General features: G+C 39.4%; 1 protein-coding gene across 5 annotated transcripts in view; it reads right to left on the reverse strand.

Annotated features, from left to right (window-relative positions):
* Positions 1-5,381: 5,381 nt before the first annotated feature.
* Positions 5,382-14,695, reverse strand: part of Cacnb4 (calcium voltage-gated channel auxiliary subunit beta 4) — a 263,294-nt gene continuing 253,980 nt past the window's right edge. For all 5 annotated transcript variants that reach the window (XM_052725124.1, XM_052725125.1, XM_052725126.1 and 2 more), the window contains 2 exons: positions 12,037-12,222; positions 5,382-9,701 (listed from right to left, as the gene is read on the reverse strand). In XM_052725124.1, coding sequence (XP_052581084.1) covers positions 9,441-9,701; positions 12,037-12,222 — 447 coding nt within the window. In that variant the 3' untranslated portion in view covers positions 5,382-9,440. The remainder of the gene's footprint in view (positions 9,702-12,036; positions 12,223-14,695) is intronic.

Genomic DNA, 14,695 nt, shown 5'->3' on the forward strand with positions numbered 1-14,695 from the left:
GAGCTGGGGGCTGGCGCGCTGGTGTCCCGTTCGAGGTTGTTTCTGAGCCTGGAGCCACGGTGCAAGTGTGTAACCATGCCCATCTCCAGCCCTGCACACACTTCCAAAAGTCCCGTGGTTGGGTCCCGACGACCGTAAGCTTTAAGTCTCTGTTGAGCCCGTTACCCCTTGACAGTAGCTGAAGTCTTTGCAATTTTCCTTACCTCTGTCTTTGCACCTTGGCGCTCTCCCCCCTCCATTCTCCCTCCACTCTTGGTTAGAGCAGCTCTCTTCAAGTCCCCCCCCCCCCCCCCCCCCCCCCCCCGTTCTAGTGGTCACAAAAGCTGCCTGTGCGGAGCAGTCGAGTCCAAAAACACTGTGGACAGACAGTCACTGTTCTTTATGGCCCCGAATGTCTTTTCCTCTCATCCAAGAGTCACCTTCCTCATAAATAGATGGCCAAATGTTCTCTGTATTCTTCAGTCTTCTCGCCTACAGCTGGAACAGTTGTGCCTCTGGGTATGCGAGTGTCCAGCCCTGCCTCCCCTGCAGGACAAGTGGTTGAAACTAAAATATAAAAAAATATATAAAATATATGTAATATATAAAAATTGTTGGTGAACTTGATCAGAAGAGTTCTTGTCCATGTTTCTGTTTCGTTTTTGTCTACTTCTTTTAGTTCCTTTTAGCTAAGCAGGTTAGATCTCCAGATCTCAACATTCCTGATGTAGAAGCAGTGGAGGGTTGATCTGTGAAGTGATCAGATGACTCTGATAGTCTTGACTCCTGTAAAAGAATTACATAGGAAGGAGGAACTGCAGCTGTTTACTTCATCCACAAAAATAAACAAAAAGCCGAAGCAGCTTCATTTCTTTCTAGTCTCTTTAACTTTGCTTTTTAAAAAGGAAGAAGGAAAGAAAATGCGGGAGACCTGTGGAAGGCACTTGGAGCTGTTCTGTTACCACCTCATCCACAAACTGTACCCTTCTACCCGACTCCTCCTAACCATACACGGCCTTATCTCAATGTATGGAAAAGGGAGTTCTTCATCTTCTTTGGTGGCTTGTGTCCAAATGCCAATCTTTGAGACATACATAAAGGAGAATAAAGTCATTAGACTAGTCTGCACATTTAGAATATTATATCTGAATTTATTTAATAGCTTGTAGACTTTTTAGAAAAACGCTGTTTGCATAACCAACTGACATGAACTCTTTAGTATTTCCATTCTCATCCAATGTAGGCAACACTTTAGCAACTCTTGAGATGTTTTTGCAAACTCCCACACATCTTTGACAACTTATTAAGGTATGCCAGACCCATATTTACTTGTGAAGTTAGGGCTCCGTGTTTTAGAACTCTGTTAAGGAAATGGACTATTTTCCAAGTGCCCCTCACAAAAGGGGGGGATTAGATTTGGCTAGTAAAATCTTTGCTAACTTTAATAGATAAAATACAAAATTGGTACTATAGATATAACTGGGAATCTTTGATGAGGGATGTCAAACTATTTGTTTCTCCTTCTGAGACCTTCTAAATATTTTATCAATTTTTAAAGTCATGAACAAAATGCCATAAAAGACTTCTGCTTTAAGGTATGAGAACATAAAACATCTGCTTTACCATTCTACTATTAATAAGCAGAGCACTGGATATAACACAAGAAACAACTGTTTCCAGATACTGGAAAACAGGCTCTGGATTGTGATCCCTAATTAAAGAGAAACAGTGAGCTTTACCATTGCTCTGTATTTCTGCCTTAGCCAAAACAATTCCCAGCTAACTCCAGAAGGAGTGGACGGTCCCTGACCACAGCTCTGTTCCCATAATCAGGGAGGCTGGAATTAGGGAAGCAGAGTCACCAAGAGAAGGAAGAAAGAACATCTACAGAAATTGGACTACGAGAAAATTGAGTGTTCTGCTCCATATGACTTGTATAGGATGAAATCCTAGGTAGTTGGCTAGTAACAATTCCTAGGGGGAAAACGTACCAGGATTGTTGCAAAATAATCCCCAGATAATTGTTTTAAAGGGTCAGGAGTCATTAATGTAAAGTGATCCCTTCAGTCAGAGAAAACTCAAGCTTAGGACATTCAGTAGATGCCTGGATGCTGAAAGAGGAGCTGAGTCTAAGAATGGGTCCCAGTTGAGACCAGCCTTCAAGGAGTCCGAGGATAAACTTGTTAAAACAAGTTTGATGTTCCACAAAGGAATACAAGAAGTGAACATCACTAATATAATTGCAATGTAAATCTAACGGTCATGCAAGGAAGATATAACAGTAACAGATGTGAGCACAGGGCCGTTGAATAACTTGTAGTGAGTGATTGCTGGAAGGCACTGGTTAGGCTGACCTGCATGTTATATGAAAAGACAAGAGATTTCTTTCTACAGCCCAGTGGAAATGTGCTACTGACAAGAGAGATGGTTAAGGCAAATACCCTGCCAATGCAACAGTGAGGAACTGTTGTTTTCCAGTTGGGAGTTTCAGATTGTTGGCTGGTTGTTGGGGTGGTCTTAGGTAAGACCCCTCTAATAACAAAATTATTCATACAGCCAACACCTTGTATTTGCACACGGCTTTGTGTGCTTCAGTTTACTACTTCGCTGGAGAGTGTTAGATGTGTGTATTATTCTTTTGTAAATGCTTCAGAGAAAGAAGTGACACTAAGCTTTTGGTTTTCTTAATTATAGTTGGGTCTATTAATCTCTTCTCTGCCTGCTTTTTCAGGAAGCTCACATGAATTAAATGTGATAAAGTTTGTGGAATAACTTGGCTATAATGCATACTGTGTAATTCTAATTCTACTAACATCTTGCATTTCCCTTGAGCTTCTTATACACCACAAGGAGATGAAAGTCAAATGCCAATCCTGTTACAGAACACAGGCAACTGACTGGGGTGTCTGTGAAAGGTCCAGTCGTAATCTGTATCCCAGCCACAGAATTCCAGAGCTATTACTCTGGAAATGTCTGGCAACTGCAACACTGACCATTTAAGGGTCTCTTGAGAACATTAAGGGTTACCTAGTATATTTTCTGTATTCAGCCTTATTTCACACATTTATTCTGGTATATTCCACATGTGTGTACAACGTATACATTCTTTCTAACACAACATTCTTTTGTATCATAGAATCTAGCAGAATAATTGGGAAATAGTCGCTTCATTGAATCTTTCTTTTTTCTTTAAAGAGTAAATATATAGATTTGTTTCCCATTAAAAGCTACAGGAATATCGCTGTGATTTCTGGCATTTCCTCTGTACATTTCCAGAATATAAATGAGAGGTAGAATGCTGATTTCAGTGGTTTTTTAAATTTATTATATAAAAGAAAAAATGAATGCAGTTTTTTGTACACATTTAAACTCCATAAAACAAATCCATAGAAATTAGGATACTGTATGCATGCACTCTGCATTTTCTTTGTTAAATGTCTTTGTTCACAAAAATAACACCACTTTTTTTTCTTTAAAGCCACTAAAGCAGAGGGAGAACAAAGCATGCAGCACGTATACATTTGCATAGTGTATTTTACCCAGCATGCCTTGGAGAACGCTACGCATACCTAGATAACAAAAATGAAAGGGACGAATTATTAAAATAAATAACCAAAAGAAAAGTTATTTGACAAAGGCATTTTCCCCACCACATCAGCAGAGACATAGTAATAGCCTAGGGTATCAACAGCCCTCAGAACAGGGGGAGTCCTTTTATATCATTTTGCCATAGTTACTTTTAGTATGTTTCCTATTAATAATGTTATTTTTGTTCCCTCCCACCACTTAAAAATACAGCTAATGGCTTTAACTTATGCTTGAAATAGTATCAATTACAAAACAAAACAAAGAATCCCTGCTTAATATTTTTCCATGGGGACATTTTACTGATCTCTAACTTGAGGCTGGGGGAAAAAAACATAAACTTTCAAACATCCAAAGCCCAGAGGAGCCCGTGAGCTCACCTGTGTGCCGTTTGTTACCAAAGGAGGAGAAACAAGAACAGAAAATAGAGTAAAATAGTGTGAGTCTTAACACAAAATAAAACTCATATGTTTTATATAACGGAGTAAAATAAGGAAATTACACTCACAGATTGAAGGCTATGAAATAAATTGCTGGAAAATATCAAGCAGCAAAGTTACAAAGGTGAGAGATGAGATAGATGTGATAAAACACAGAACCAAATCTACACACTTCCAAAAACAGGACGGCCAAATTTAACAGTGGGTTTTGTTGTTTGTGCTATAAGAACACATGTGCTTCTTCCGCCTCAATCTATTTTCATTTATTGGCAAAATATATATATATATGTATTATAATTTTGTACTGTACAATATATATTTTTGCTACATTATTTTTCTACTGCTAATGCAGAAGTAACAACATAGATTTATTTTGGCAATAAAATGCTTTCATTTTAATAACATCCCAGAAAATATTGTAAGGCATATGAAAAATAGTATGCAACAATATAGCGTTAATGACCCCGCATCTGTAACACCCCTGTGCACACGGAATTCACACTGGTTTCGGTGGTGTGAAGTGGCTTACAAGCAGGGCGAGAAAGGCCCCTGCATAAATATAGACAGAGCCATTTGTTGGGAGATTTAAGTGTTCAAAATATAACCCCAAATGCTTGAAAAGCTAGAGACCGGCTACTTTTCAGCTCTCAGTTCTCATTTTAACTCTTTATAAGTTTCACATGAGGAAGAATTAGTGTATTCTCTAAACTATTATAAATTCATCGGTAACATTTTCTTCCATCTCTCTGTGAACATTTTACATCCACCAAAAAGAAAGTTTCATGAAAAATTATAGATCCCCAAAGCTCAGCATTATTCCCTCTTATTTATATGTATTTATAACAAGTAGGAGTTACAGCCCTTAGTTAAGATTATCTGATGAGATACTTTTTAGTCTCCTCATAATACACCTCATTACTTGCAGCATTTTAGTATTAAATGATCCACAAGTAGATAAAAACATTGCTATCAGAGGATGCATTTCATTGGAGAAAGGTTCTTTTAACACAAGAGGAAACCTTGAAGAGTCATTTCTGAATGCTGGAGCTATCTGCCCATATAAGCCAGTTTTACTATTTTGATTAACTAGATTGCTTAACAAAAAGTTATTCTGAAGTCCATCTAACAACTCTTAGTTGACTGGTTTAATCATCAATATCATTTAAAAGAGAAGGACTGTTGTTTGCCCCATAGACACAGCTGGAGTAAGTAACCTAGTTAACATTTACAGTGTTGACAGTGTTTAAAGGTATAGGGACTAATAAAACAGATTTTACTATATAATATCCTGTAAAGTTTTCACTCATGGTTATTCAAGTTTTATATAACTAAAAAACTGTAACATTGTCATGAAAGACAAAGGCAAATATAAAGGAATAAGGGTTACATAAGCATTTATTTGAAACATTGATATGAAGTTTGTTCCAATTACATGGGAGTTTTAGACAATGCAGATCCACACCCAGTAAGTGGCTACAGCATACCCTCGGTGCCCATACAAGTCAAGGATCAACCAACTCTGCCTTTAAACAACAAGTCTCTGGATTTCTCTTCCTTAGATCTTGAACTGTAGGCTACACTTTGCACACAGAGGTAGTTCCTTTCAGTTTGCTTTGTTTCTTAGGATGGCTTCTTGTTAAATTAAACTCACTTCATGATAAGCCGTGAATCCATTCCAAGAAAACCTCACTGACATGGAAGAAATGAAATCATAGTGAGAGCATTTGAAAACCATGTAAAAATCTAAAGGGCAGGCAGAGTTTAAACTTTTAAACACTTAACTGCAGCACTGTTGGCAGAACAGACACTCTATCACCAGGACTTTTCCCTTCAAAGACAGTTTTCTCTACAGAAGAGGTAGTATACATATCATTAGAGAGGGCAATTTGTATGGTGGTATTGTGATCTTTTGTTTTTTAGCAAATAGCAAAATAAAATTATATAAGAAAATATACTAGCTTGCAAATTAAGGTTGCCTAGAAACATTCTGAACTGACATACTGTGTCTCAGTATTTGGGGATCTGTTCATTTAAAGAGCTGAAGATTGTGAGCTATCTTTTGCCACAATTTCCTCATCTTCACTCCCTTTTTACTTCCCCATTCTCTATTATGAAATTTAAGGCCCCCCAACAAAAGACAAGTTCAAGTATGCAGGTATGAAAAGTGGTTAACGTTCTAAAAATACATTTTTGCAAACAACAATAATAATTGGAGTAAATAACACATTATTTAAAGTGGAAATAATAGTTGTCTCAATTTGTTTCAGACTTTAAAATTCATTCCATTTAAGGATGAAATGCAATGATTTGTATAGTCACACAATTGAGACTCTTTTTAGGAAAGACCATGCGTCAAATTGCTAACAATCCAAATCTTCTCCCCTTTAGAGCTATAGAAAGATGAGAGCGAATCATCAGTCATTTATAAACACCACTACACGTTGTTTTAAGTGTTAGCATAAACAAGGTAACAGTGTTGATTATAATATTGGAGTGACACTATAGCCTTGGAAATAAGCACAAGGACCCACAAATTGCATTTCTTCCTTTTCCAGGACCACATTTCCACATTGTTGGATGAGTCTGCATTAGTACATATCATAAAAAAAGTCACAGAATTCTAACATGGTTTATTCTATAAGTGAAAACAGCTTCAAATGATAAAGAAATATTTCTCCTGCTTGTCATCATTTGCCATTTTGAGTGAAATGAATTAAAACAAAGTACTTGTAATATGTATTTCCTAGAGGTTCTTGGTATGCTGGGCAAAAATAAAACTTTTTATTTAGTATATATCTGGATTTTAGTCATTTATAGAAGCAAGTCTGAGCCTTTAAAAAGAAAGGAAGAGTCATATCTCTTCTCCCTTTGGAGGAGAGACACTTATTAGAAGAGGAAGATGAAAGAAAGATATGCCAAGTTAAAGTGAAATAGTAAATACACCCATCAAAACTATGCATTTTTACCCTTTCCAACATTATTAGCTTTTGAATAGGACTGCAAAGCAAAATAGGCATGAACTTTTGGTGGCAAGCGATGGGGGAGTTTTGTGCACAGATGAAATGGGTCTCCCTCTTTCAGCATGACAGGGAATGGGAAAAAGGGGGCGGGGAGAAAGGCTGGAGAGGCCCGAAGAACAAGTGACTCTTCAAAGTGGAGAGAAATGGTACCCTTGTTGACTAGGAAATATATGTAAATGCTGTTACAGCTACCCGCCATAAAATATAAATATCTTAAAGTAGTTAAATGACCAAATTGCTAATGCTACTGCAGAAAAAGCTGAACAGCAGTCTATTCTAAATTTATACACCCGAATGCACTCTCTGCAATTAAATGCTTTAATGCGCACAGACAAGAAACCAGTAAAGCATACAGGAAAATGTTCGGCTAATGTTTTCTTTCTCATGCAAATATGTGCTATACATGTAATAAATATAGTTTGTTTGCTGGAAAATGCTCTTCTGTGCTCTAACAAAGTATTCAGTAATGGAAGATTATATGCTTATTAAAGAGCCCAGTGAAGATAGCTCTCTTAAAAGTCTTAACAGAAAATCCTGTAAGCCTCGCTAGATGACGGAAGAGCTTCACAAGCCAGTATGATACGTTAGCTTGTCCATTGTACTGAGCCCATGTTTAAATGTATCAAGTGTTTGAGATGACTTACAAAATTTCAGGCAGCCTCACTGTCAGGTAAGCAGGTTCATAACGGGTTGCACATACAGTCAGGACAAGGGGAGGGCACATGAGGGTGATGGGATTCAAGATCTGAATAACTGATCAAGAATAGGAAACTTTTCCTCTCAATCAGGAAAATGAATGAAGTGGTACCTAGTTTTGAGGGCCCAGGTCTTGAAATTTTGGAGAAAAATAACAATACAAAATGAATTATACTCGTTTTCAAAAATTGACTTCAAGGCATTAGTAGAAAGAGACCTTTATGTCTAGCTCCAATTGGGGTTTTAGAAAACACATGCACTGTGTCATTTTAGAAACAAGTCCTTTCATAAAGACAATTGTTTCTTGTACAAAAGAGTCAATTTCAATAATTTCTTGGATTAAAGTCTTCTTTAATCTTTAGGATATGGGTCACCCATTCCATAAATACACTCATTGGAAATCGAAAGGCTGTTCACTAGCAATGAAACACAGCAGTCTGTCATCTCTCTAAGGCCCTGCATTAAAAATGCCTTACTTTTAGTGAACAAATATATTCTGAATCTGTCAGGGTTTTGTTTTGTTTTGTTTTTCGGCAAGATTTTAATTCAGTGTCTTAACTTTTCCCAATTAGTTTTTCTTGTGAAAACATAACTTTCAGTACCTGATTTGATTATGTCCATGAAAAACAAACAAACAAAAAGTTGTTAATTTGATTTAAAAACTGTGGTGTAGTGCTAAACCATTCCTTATATTTAATGACAGAGACTGAGTGAACTTAGGGAAAGACATCAGCCGTGCTGGCAGAATTCCTGAGCCAGTGTCGGTGCGCAGTGGGATGGATGACTTCCTCTGGCCCCAGAAAGGTCTGGCCCTATCTCTGTCGTCTGACTTCAGATGTGTGTGGTTGTGCGCAGACTGATTACAGAAGAAATGACTCCTCATTTCCCATTTCCTATAACTGGCCACGCTTGGGTTTCTCTTTACTATTCTCATTGCTGATAAACTTGCCCTCCTGATTTTGTCAGCTTCAAACTGGCTAACAGTACTGACTGAACAGAAAGCAAAATACCTGGAATACAACAGCTGTATCAGGAAAAATACAAATATTAAAATCTGAGGCAATTATATAATTTCTGCATTAAGATTTCTGAGATTTTTTTTGGCACTATCAATACATTTGGTAGGTTTGAAAAGCCATTCTGGCAATGTTAACATATTATTTAAATGTTTATACATTCCAACTTGAAGTGTAAATTTAGCTTCCAGCAAATAAATACCACAGCTGGTTTGGGGTTTCTATTGGTATTTTGATTTTCTTATTGGGTATTTTTTTCCTGATTTTTCAATTGATTTCAACATGCTCAAGTAGACTTTCCAGTCAATTCACCCAAATTCCAACAGGAATTGGTTTATAAATTGGTTCCAACTGGAACTGGTCATTTGGAATTTCCTACACGGGAAATTATTTTATATGTGCCTTGATAAGTACCCTAAGTTACAAATTGATGTGTCTAAACTCTATGAAGAAAACAAAATGTACTGTTATCATGTAAATGTAACACTTAAAAATGCCTATATGATTGGGCATCTAATACCCGTCTAGACTCCAGGGCATAATGTACTTCGGTTTAATTCTTGCCCCTTAAATCAAATGGCAGTAGCCCACTCACACAGCAGATACTGTGCTGTGCTTGCCAAATTAAGATGATCGGTTTATCCTAGCAGTGCGATGGTAAGTTGTCGACAGATGAGGGTTTCTGTGTGTTTGCTTCGGCAGCCTCAGAGCCTATGTCGGGAGTCATGGCTGTATCCCCCAGGTGAGCCTCGGTTCCTATGGGGTTTGTAAGTGTCCTGGTATGAGTCGGGGTAATCTTCTTCCACCAGAGGGTAGTGATCTCGGCTGTGCTGGGAGCTGGAAGACAAGCGGTTCCTACTCTTACGAGCCCTCTCGTTGTGGTAATTCTCATCAGAGGTCATTAAGCTTCGTCTTTCAATGGGAGAATTCTCTGTAGAATGGTTGCTGTGCCTCATTCGCTGACTCTAAAAATACCAGATGGTTCACTGGTTAGATAAAGTCCACTTCGTTCATCTAAACAGTTAGTACATGTGCAATAACAGGATCTGTAAAACGGATGCTAACTGTCTGACCTAATAAGGCATTTGATACATAAATGTTCTGCTTGGAGTACCTGGTCTTTTTCTTTGGGATACACCATACACAGATGCTTCATTACTGATAGTTTATGGGTTTAAGTATACGATGCTGAATGACTATGCTTCCTATTGAAACACAGAACTGTTTTAGTGTTAAACAGAGCATAATCTATTTAGATAAGCTTAATAATTCTCTCCTATTACAAAAAAGAGGATTATTTTATTATTGGGAAATAAAATTTAGAATAAGATCTATAATTTGGTTCCTTTCATGAATTCATAAAAAAATCTTTTTCCTTCTTAAAGTCACACATTTTACACTTGCTTCATGTTGCTCTAGATTGATGTTCCTTATAGTTTAAAAAATTACTGAAATTACTATCTGTACTATCCATTAAATAATGCATTTATTTCTGTATCTGACATGGAGGTGAAACTCTCAGCAATATTCTTTCCAAAGGAATACACAGCACTGTGGAGCCAGCTAATTCAGGCCTTTATATACTCTTGCTTTCTTAACTGAGTCCTGCAAAAATAATAGTCAGATATAAACCAAATTCTTTCAACATTATTAACTGAAATTAACATCTTAAGGCAGTTATTTGATGGTCCAGAATATGTCATCTGACTTTCTTCTCTCACTTTAGGAACACCTGTCTGTCTGTGTCTACCTGCTTAGGTAGGTCACATGGATTAGAGACAGGAACCTGATGCAACTCAGGGTCAGGTACATCACTTTCACACAGAAGGGAACTTATTCAGTGGGTCAGAGATCATGCCATCAAACACCTATGGTTACTAGGAGAAGTAGGCCACAGGATAAAAGGCACCACATCAGCTCATTAATGACGCTGGGAGAGCTACGGTAGGTGGACAGTTGTAGGGCTATGTGTTATAAACAAAGTGCAACATTAGCTCGCCTAACACTACAAAGTTTACTGAATCGCTCATCCATTCCCTTTATTGCCACCCTGAGCCAGCCAAAGCCAATGGGAATGTTACTCTGAGACAGGCACACAGGGAGGCAAACAAGGCAAGAAATAGCGCTGGTACATGCAGACACGCTGAACGTTACCCTCGTCCATTTCCCATATCATTTCTAGCCTCAAAAGAAACTCATTTATATGGCAGGTTTCCTGCTTACAGAGGTGCTGTCTGTAGTAGAGTAATGTAGTTATAATAGCATTTCAGAGAGTGCCATTTAGCTTAGAGTTAACTCCACAAAATCTTCAATGATGACTATCATTATAACCCATTAAAACAAAACCAGTCATGTTGCCAAGAGGCTCATTTGACTGCATGTTCCTCAGCTTGGGGTTTGGATCCATTCCAGCTGCTTGATAAATGGTAAATAATAATTAATTCAGAAAGGCAGGGCTCATCTTGTATCACAATGCCTCTAGCCTGCACCATCTAGTTCTGACTGAAGCAGCAGAGCAGCAGAAGAGATCGGCTCTGACTTTCTCTGACTTATCCCCAGATTCCCTATGCTGACCAAGGCAGGCCCCTAGATACCCCTGAAAACTCAGGGATCTGTCACCATTTCCAAATCTGCTCACCCGTTCTGTTTGTACAAGGTGGGGGGAGGCAGGTTCAGCAGCTTGTGGACCAAGAATAGTTAAAGGCAGCCAAGAGGCCCATCTATCCTGATGTATCTTGCTTAGCTGTCTGTGGTGCCATGCAGAAGTTGTGAACAATTACACTGACTCGATATGAAGTCTACCAGAGATGAACTGATCCAAGTAAAATCCATGATCAATTCATAGCAAAACTGTCCAGAAAGGGAAACTGTGGAGAGGGCAGGCTTTGTCAGTGACAGGTCAGGATCAGTGTAAGGTTTAGTTTTTCTTCTTTAATTAAAACAAATTTTAAGGTTTATTTATTTTCTAAGTATAAATTTTTTGCCTGCCTGTATGTCTGTATACCACATGTGTGCCAGGTGCCCATGGAGGTAAGATCGCTTGGAACTGAAGTTACAGATGGTTGTGAGCCACCATGTGGGTGCTGGGAACTGAACCAGGGTCCTCTGCTAGAGCAGAAAGCATTCCTCACTGCTGAGCCATCTCTCCAGCCCCACAGTGTTTTAAAAATACTATGTCCTTTTCTCATGCTTCTTCAGATTAGGAACAATCGGAGTCTTCATCTTAATTATCTATTGGATCCTAAAAATAAGGTTGCAAAAGTTATAAGACAAACAAACAAACAAACAAAAACGCAGTACCTGTAATCCAGAGATTGCTGTGGGATAAGGTGAAAGGGCTGTGGAGCCCACATTCCTCCCCAGTAATGGGGTCATGGGGGTGCTACTGCTTGTGTGGGTGGCACGCCAATATGCCTCCAAGTACTCGCCCAGATGCTCACAGGCATCCTCAAGCTGATTCTCATCTAATATAACATCAAACATTTCCTGCAGAGTATAAGAAAATCCGTCATATTTCCACTGTAGGTTTTACTGAAAACTCCACTTAAGGCAGAAGTAGCATTCCTTATATATAATAGCAACTATTAAATATTTGGATCTTGTGGTAGTTTGAATGTAATTGGCCCCCATGATCTCATAGGAGGTGTGGCTTTGTGGAAGTGGGTGTGGCCTTGCTGGAGGAAGTGTGTCACTGTGGGGGTAGGCTTTGAGGTTTCCTATGCTCAGGATACTGCCTAGTGTCTCAGTAGACTCCCTATGGCCTGCATATCAAGATGTAGCCAGCACCATGTCTGCCTGCACACCACCATGCTCCCCACCGTGATGATAATAGACTGAACCTCTGAAACTGTAAGCAAGCCTCCCCAACTGAATGTTTTCCTTGTGAGAGTTGCCGTGGTCATGGTGTCTCTCCATAGCAATAAAAACCCTAAGACAGATCTTTCCTGATTTAAAGAGAAAAAGATGAGCAAACATGACAGTACTGAGTAATGTGGAAATATACACATATCCACATTTTTGTCCATGTATTCCTATACAGCTGGATTCCACCAATTTCAACATACAAAGGAAACAAGTTAATGATGACGCTAAAAAGCGATTTCTGAAAGTGACTGGAGCCATGACCATGCCCTTGAAATAGAGATTATCACGGTAACTGTGTTGAAGGTAATAACAAGTACACAGTTCATTTTCAGAGTGCTCATGAAAATGATTTTCTCTGTCGCATGATAAAACAGTAAGGAAAGAAAGTTTGGGCCTGACATTAGAGAAGAGCCACGATGGCCGCTGCCATTAGAGAAGAGCCACGATGGCCGCTGCCATTGGAGAAGAGCCACGATGGCCGCTGCCATTGCAGATTGCTCTGTGAACTGGTTAGGAGCAGGATCATTTAACTGGAGAAGGAAGGAACCACACAAGAAGCACTTGATGTCCACGTTTATGTCAGTGAGAACTTTGCTCAACATTTACCTAAAAATGGGAAGCAGTTCTTATTCCCCCCAAGAGTAGAATGGTTCTTCTATTATGTCAGTGTGACCGGGAATAAAAAGAGGATATACCCAACACATAGACTCTGTTGAGAGAAAGGCAGAAGACCTTGCTGCCTCACCAAGAGAAAGCCATTCTAGGGTGAAGTGCTAGCACACCTTGTAGAAGCAGAGGGTGGTGGTGAACCTTCCTTTTCCCACACCTTCACCACATTCCCCTGGTTTTATGAATTCATTTTACCAAAATAAGAACTTCCAGTCATAAGCCAAATGCATAGTTCCTGCCACCAGCATTGACATTGCTGGGGGAGATTAGGGGCAACCAGAAGACATGGAGGTGGTGGTGTCCCAGCTGATTCATTCTCCTCAGTGCTCAGAACAAAGGAGTCGTGAAGCTGTCATCACTATGGGAACTATCTCATCTCCAGTGTTTACTATTCCTTTAGTTTTGATGCTGAGGGTTGAACCCATGAACTCAGGAAAGCTAAACACATACTCTTGCAGCCTACTGTTAATGCTCGTCGAATCAACCTTGACAGCAAATTAGTGCCTAAACTGGAAAGCAATTTGAAGGCCCTTATCATGGGACTTTGAAAGCTAGTGACTTCAGTCCACACTGACTCATTTGAGAAGACTCAACCAGGTCAACTTAGTAGAAAAATGCTCCCCAAGAACACTTATCAACAGAAATTTCAATGCACATTTCATTCACTCATACAACATTTACTCAGCATTTATTTTGTTCCAGGATGTGTAGGCATTTGGCGGCAAAGAAGTCTGACCCCACCCTGTGCTTGAGAGTCATACATACCATCTTCGGGGAGAGACAAGCCTTGAAGTACCCAAACACTTAATAATCCATGTCACACTGAGTCCAATTCAGAACTATGCAGAAACCAAGCAAGTTAAGTTTGGGGCTGTGGCTTAAAGTTCTCTTACCTACAAAGCGGTCTAGAGAGACTTGCTGAACTTATCAGGAAGGGGAAATGGTGAGTAAAATAATTCTGTACGGAGAGAAAAGCCAATAAAACAGGTAAAGAATGGCGGTGGTGGCACACGCCTTTAATCCCAACACTCGGGAGGCAGAGGCAGGCGAATCTCTGTGAGTTCGAGGCCAGCCTGGACTACAGAGTGAGTTCCAGGAAAGGTGCAAAACTACACAGAGAAACCCTGCCTCGAAAAAAAAACAAAAAAAAAAAAACAGGTAAAGAAGATGCTGTGGCCCACAAGACACAGAACACCTAGTACCTAGAGCTTTGGTTGCCAGAAACCCTCCCTGTAAATGTCACTTCCCACTAAGGAAACCAAAGAGCTTCTCTCTCTTGCCTTCAAGAACCTCTGAGACCCGAGACCCGTCCTTGATGCTCTGACAGACAGGGTTTCTGAAGTACTGCCTTGGGCAGAGCAGGGACAGCTACAGCCCCAAAGCACCACAGGCTCTAAGGACAGCACTGGAGCCAGGACAGTGGGCA

This window comes from Peromyscus californicus, unplaced genomic scaffold, assembly GCF_007827085.1.
Source record: "Peromyscus californicus insignis strain IS unplaced genomic scaffold, ASM782708v3 Scaffold_7__1_contigs__length_154581171, whole genome shotgun sequence".
NCBI lineage: Eukaryota > Metazoa > Chordata > Mammalia > Rodentia > Cricetidae > Peromyscus > Peromyscus californicus.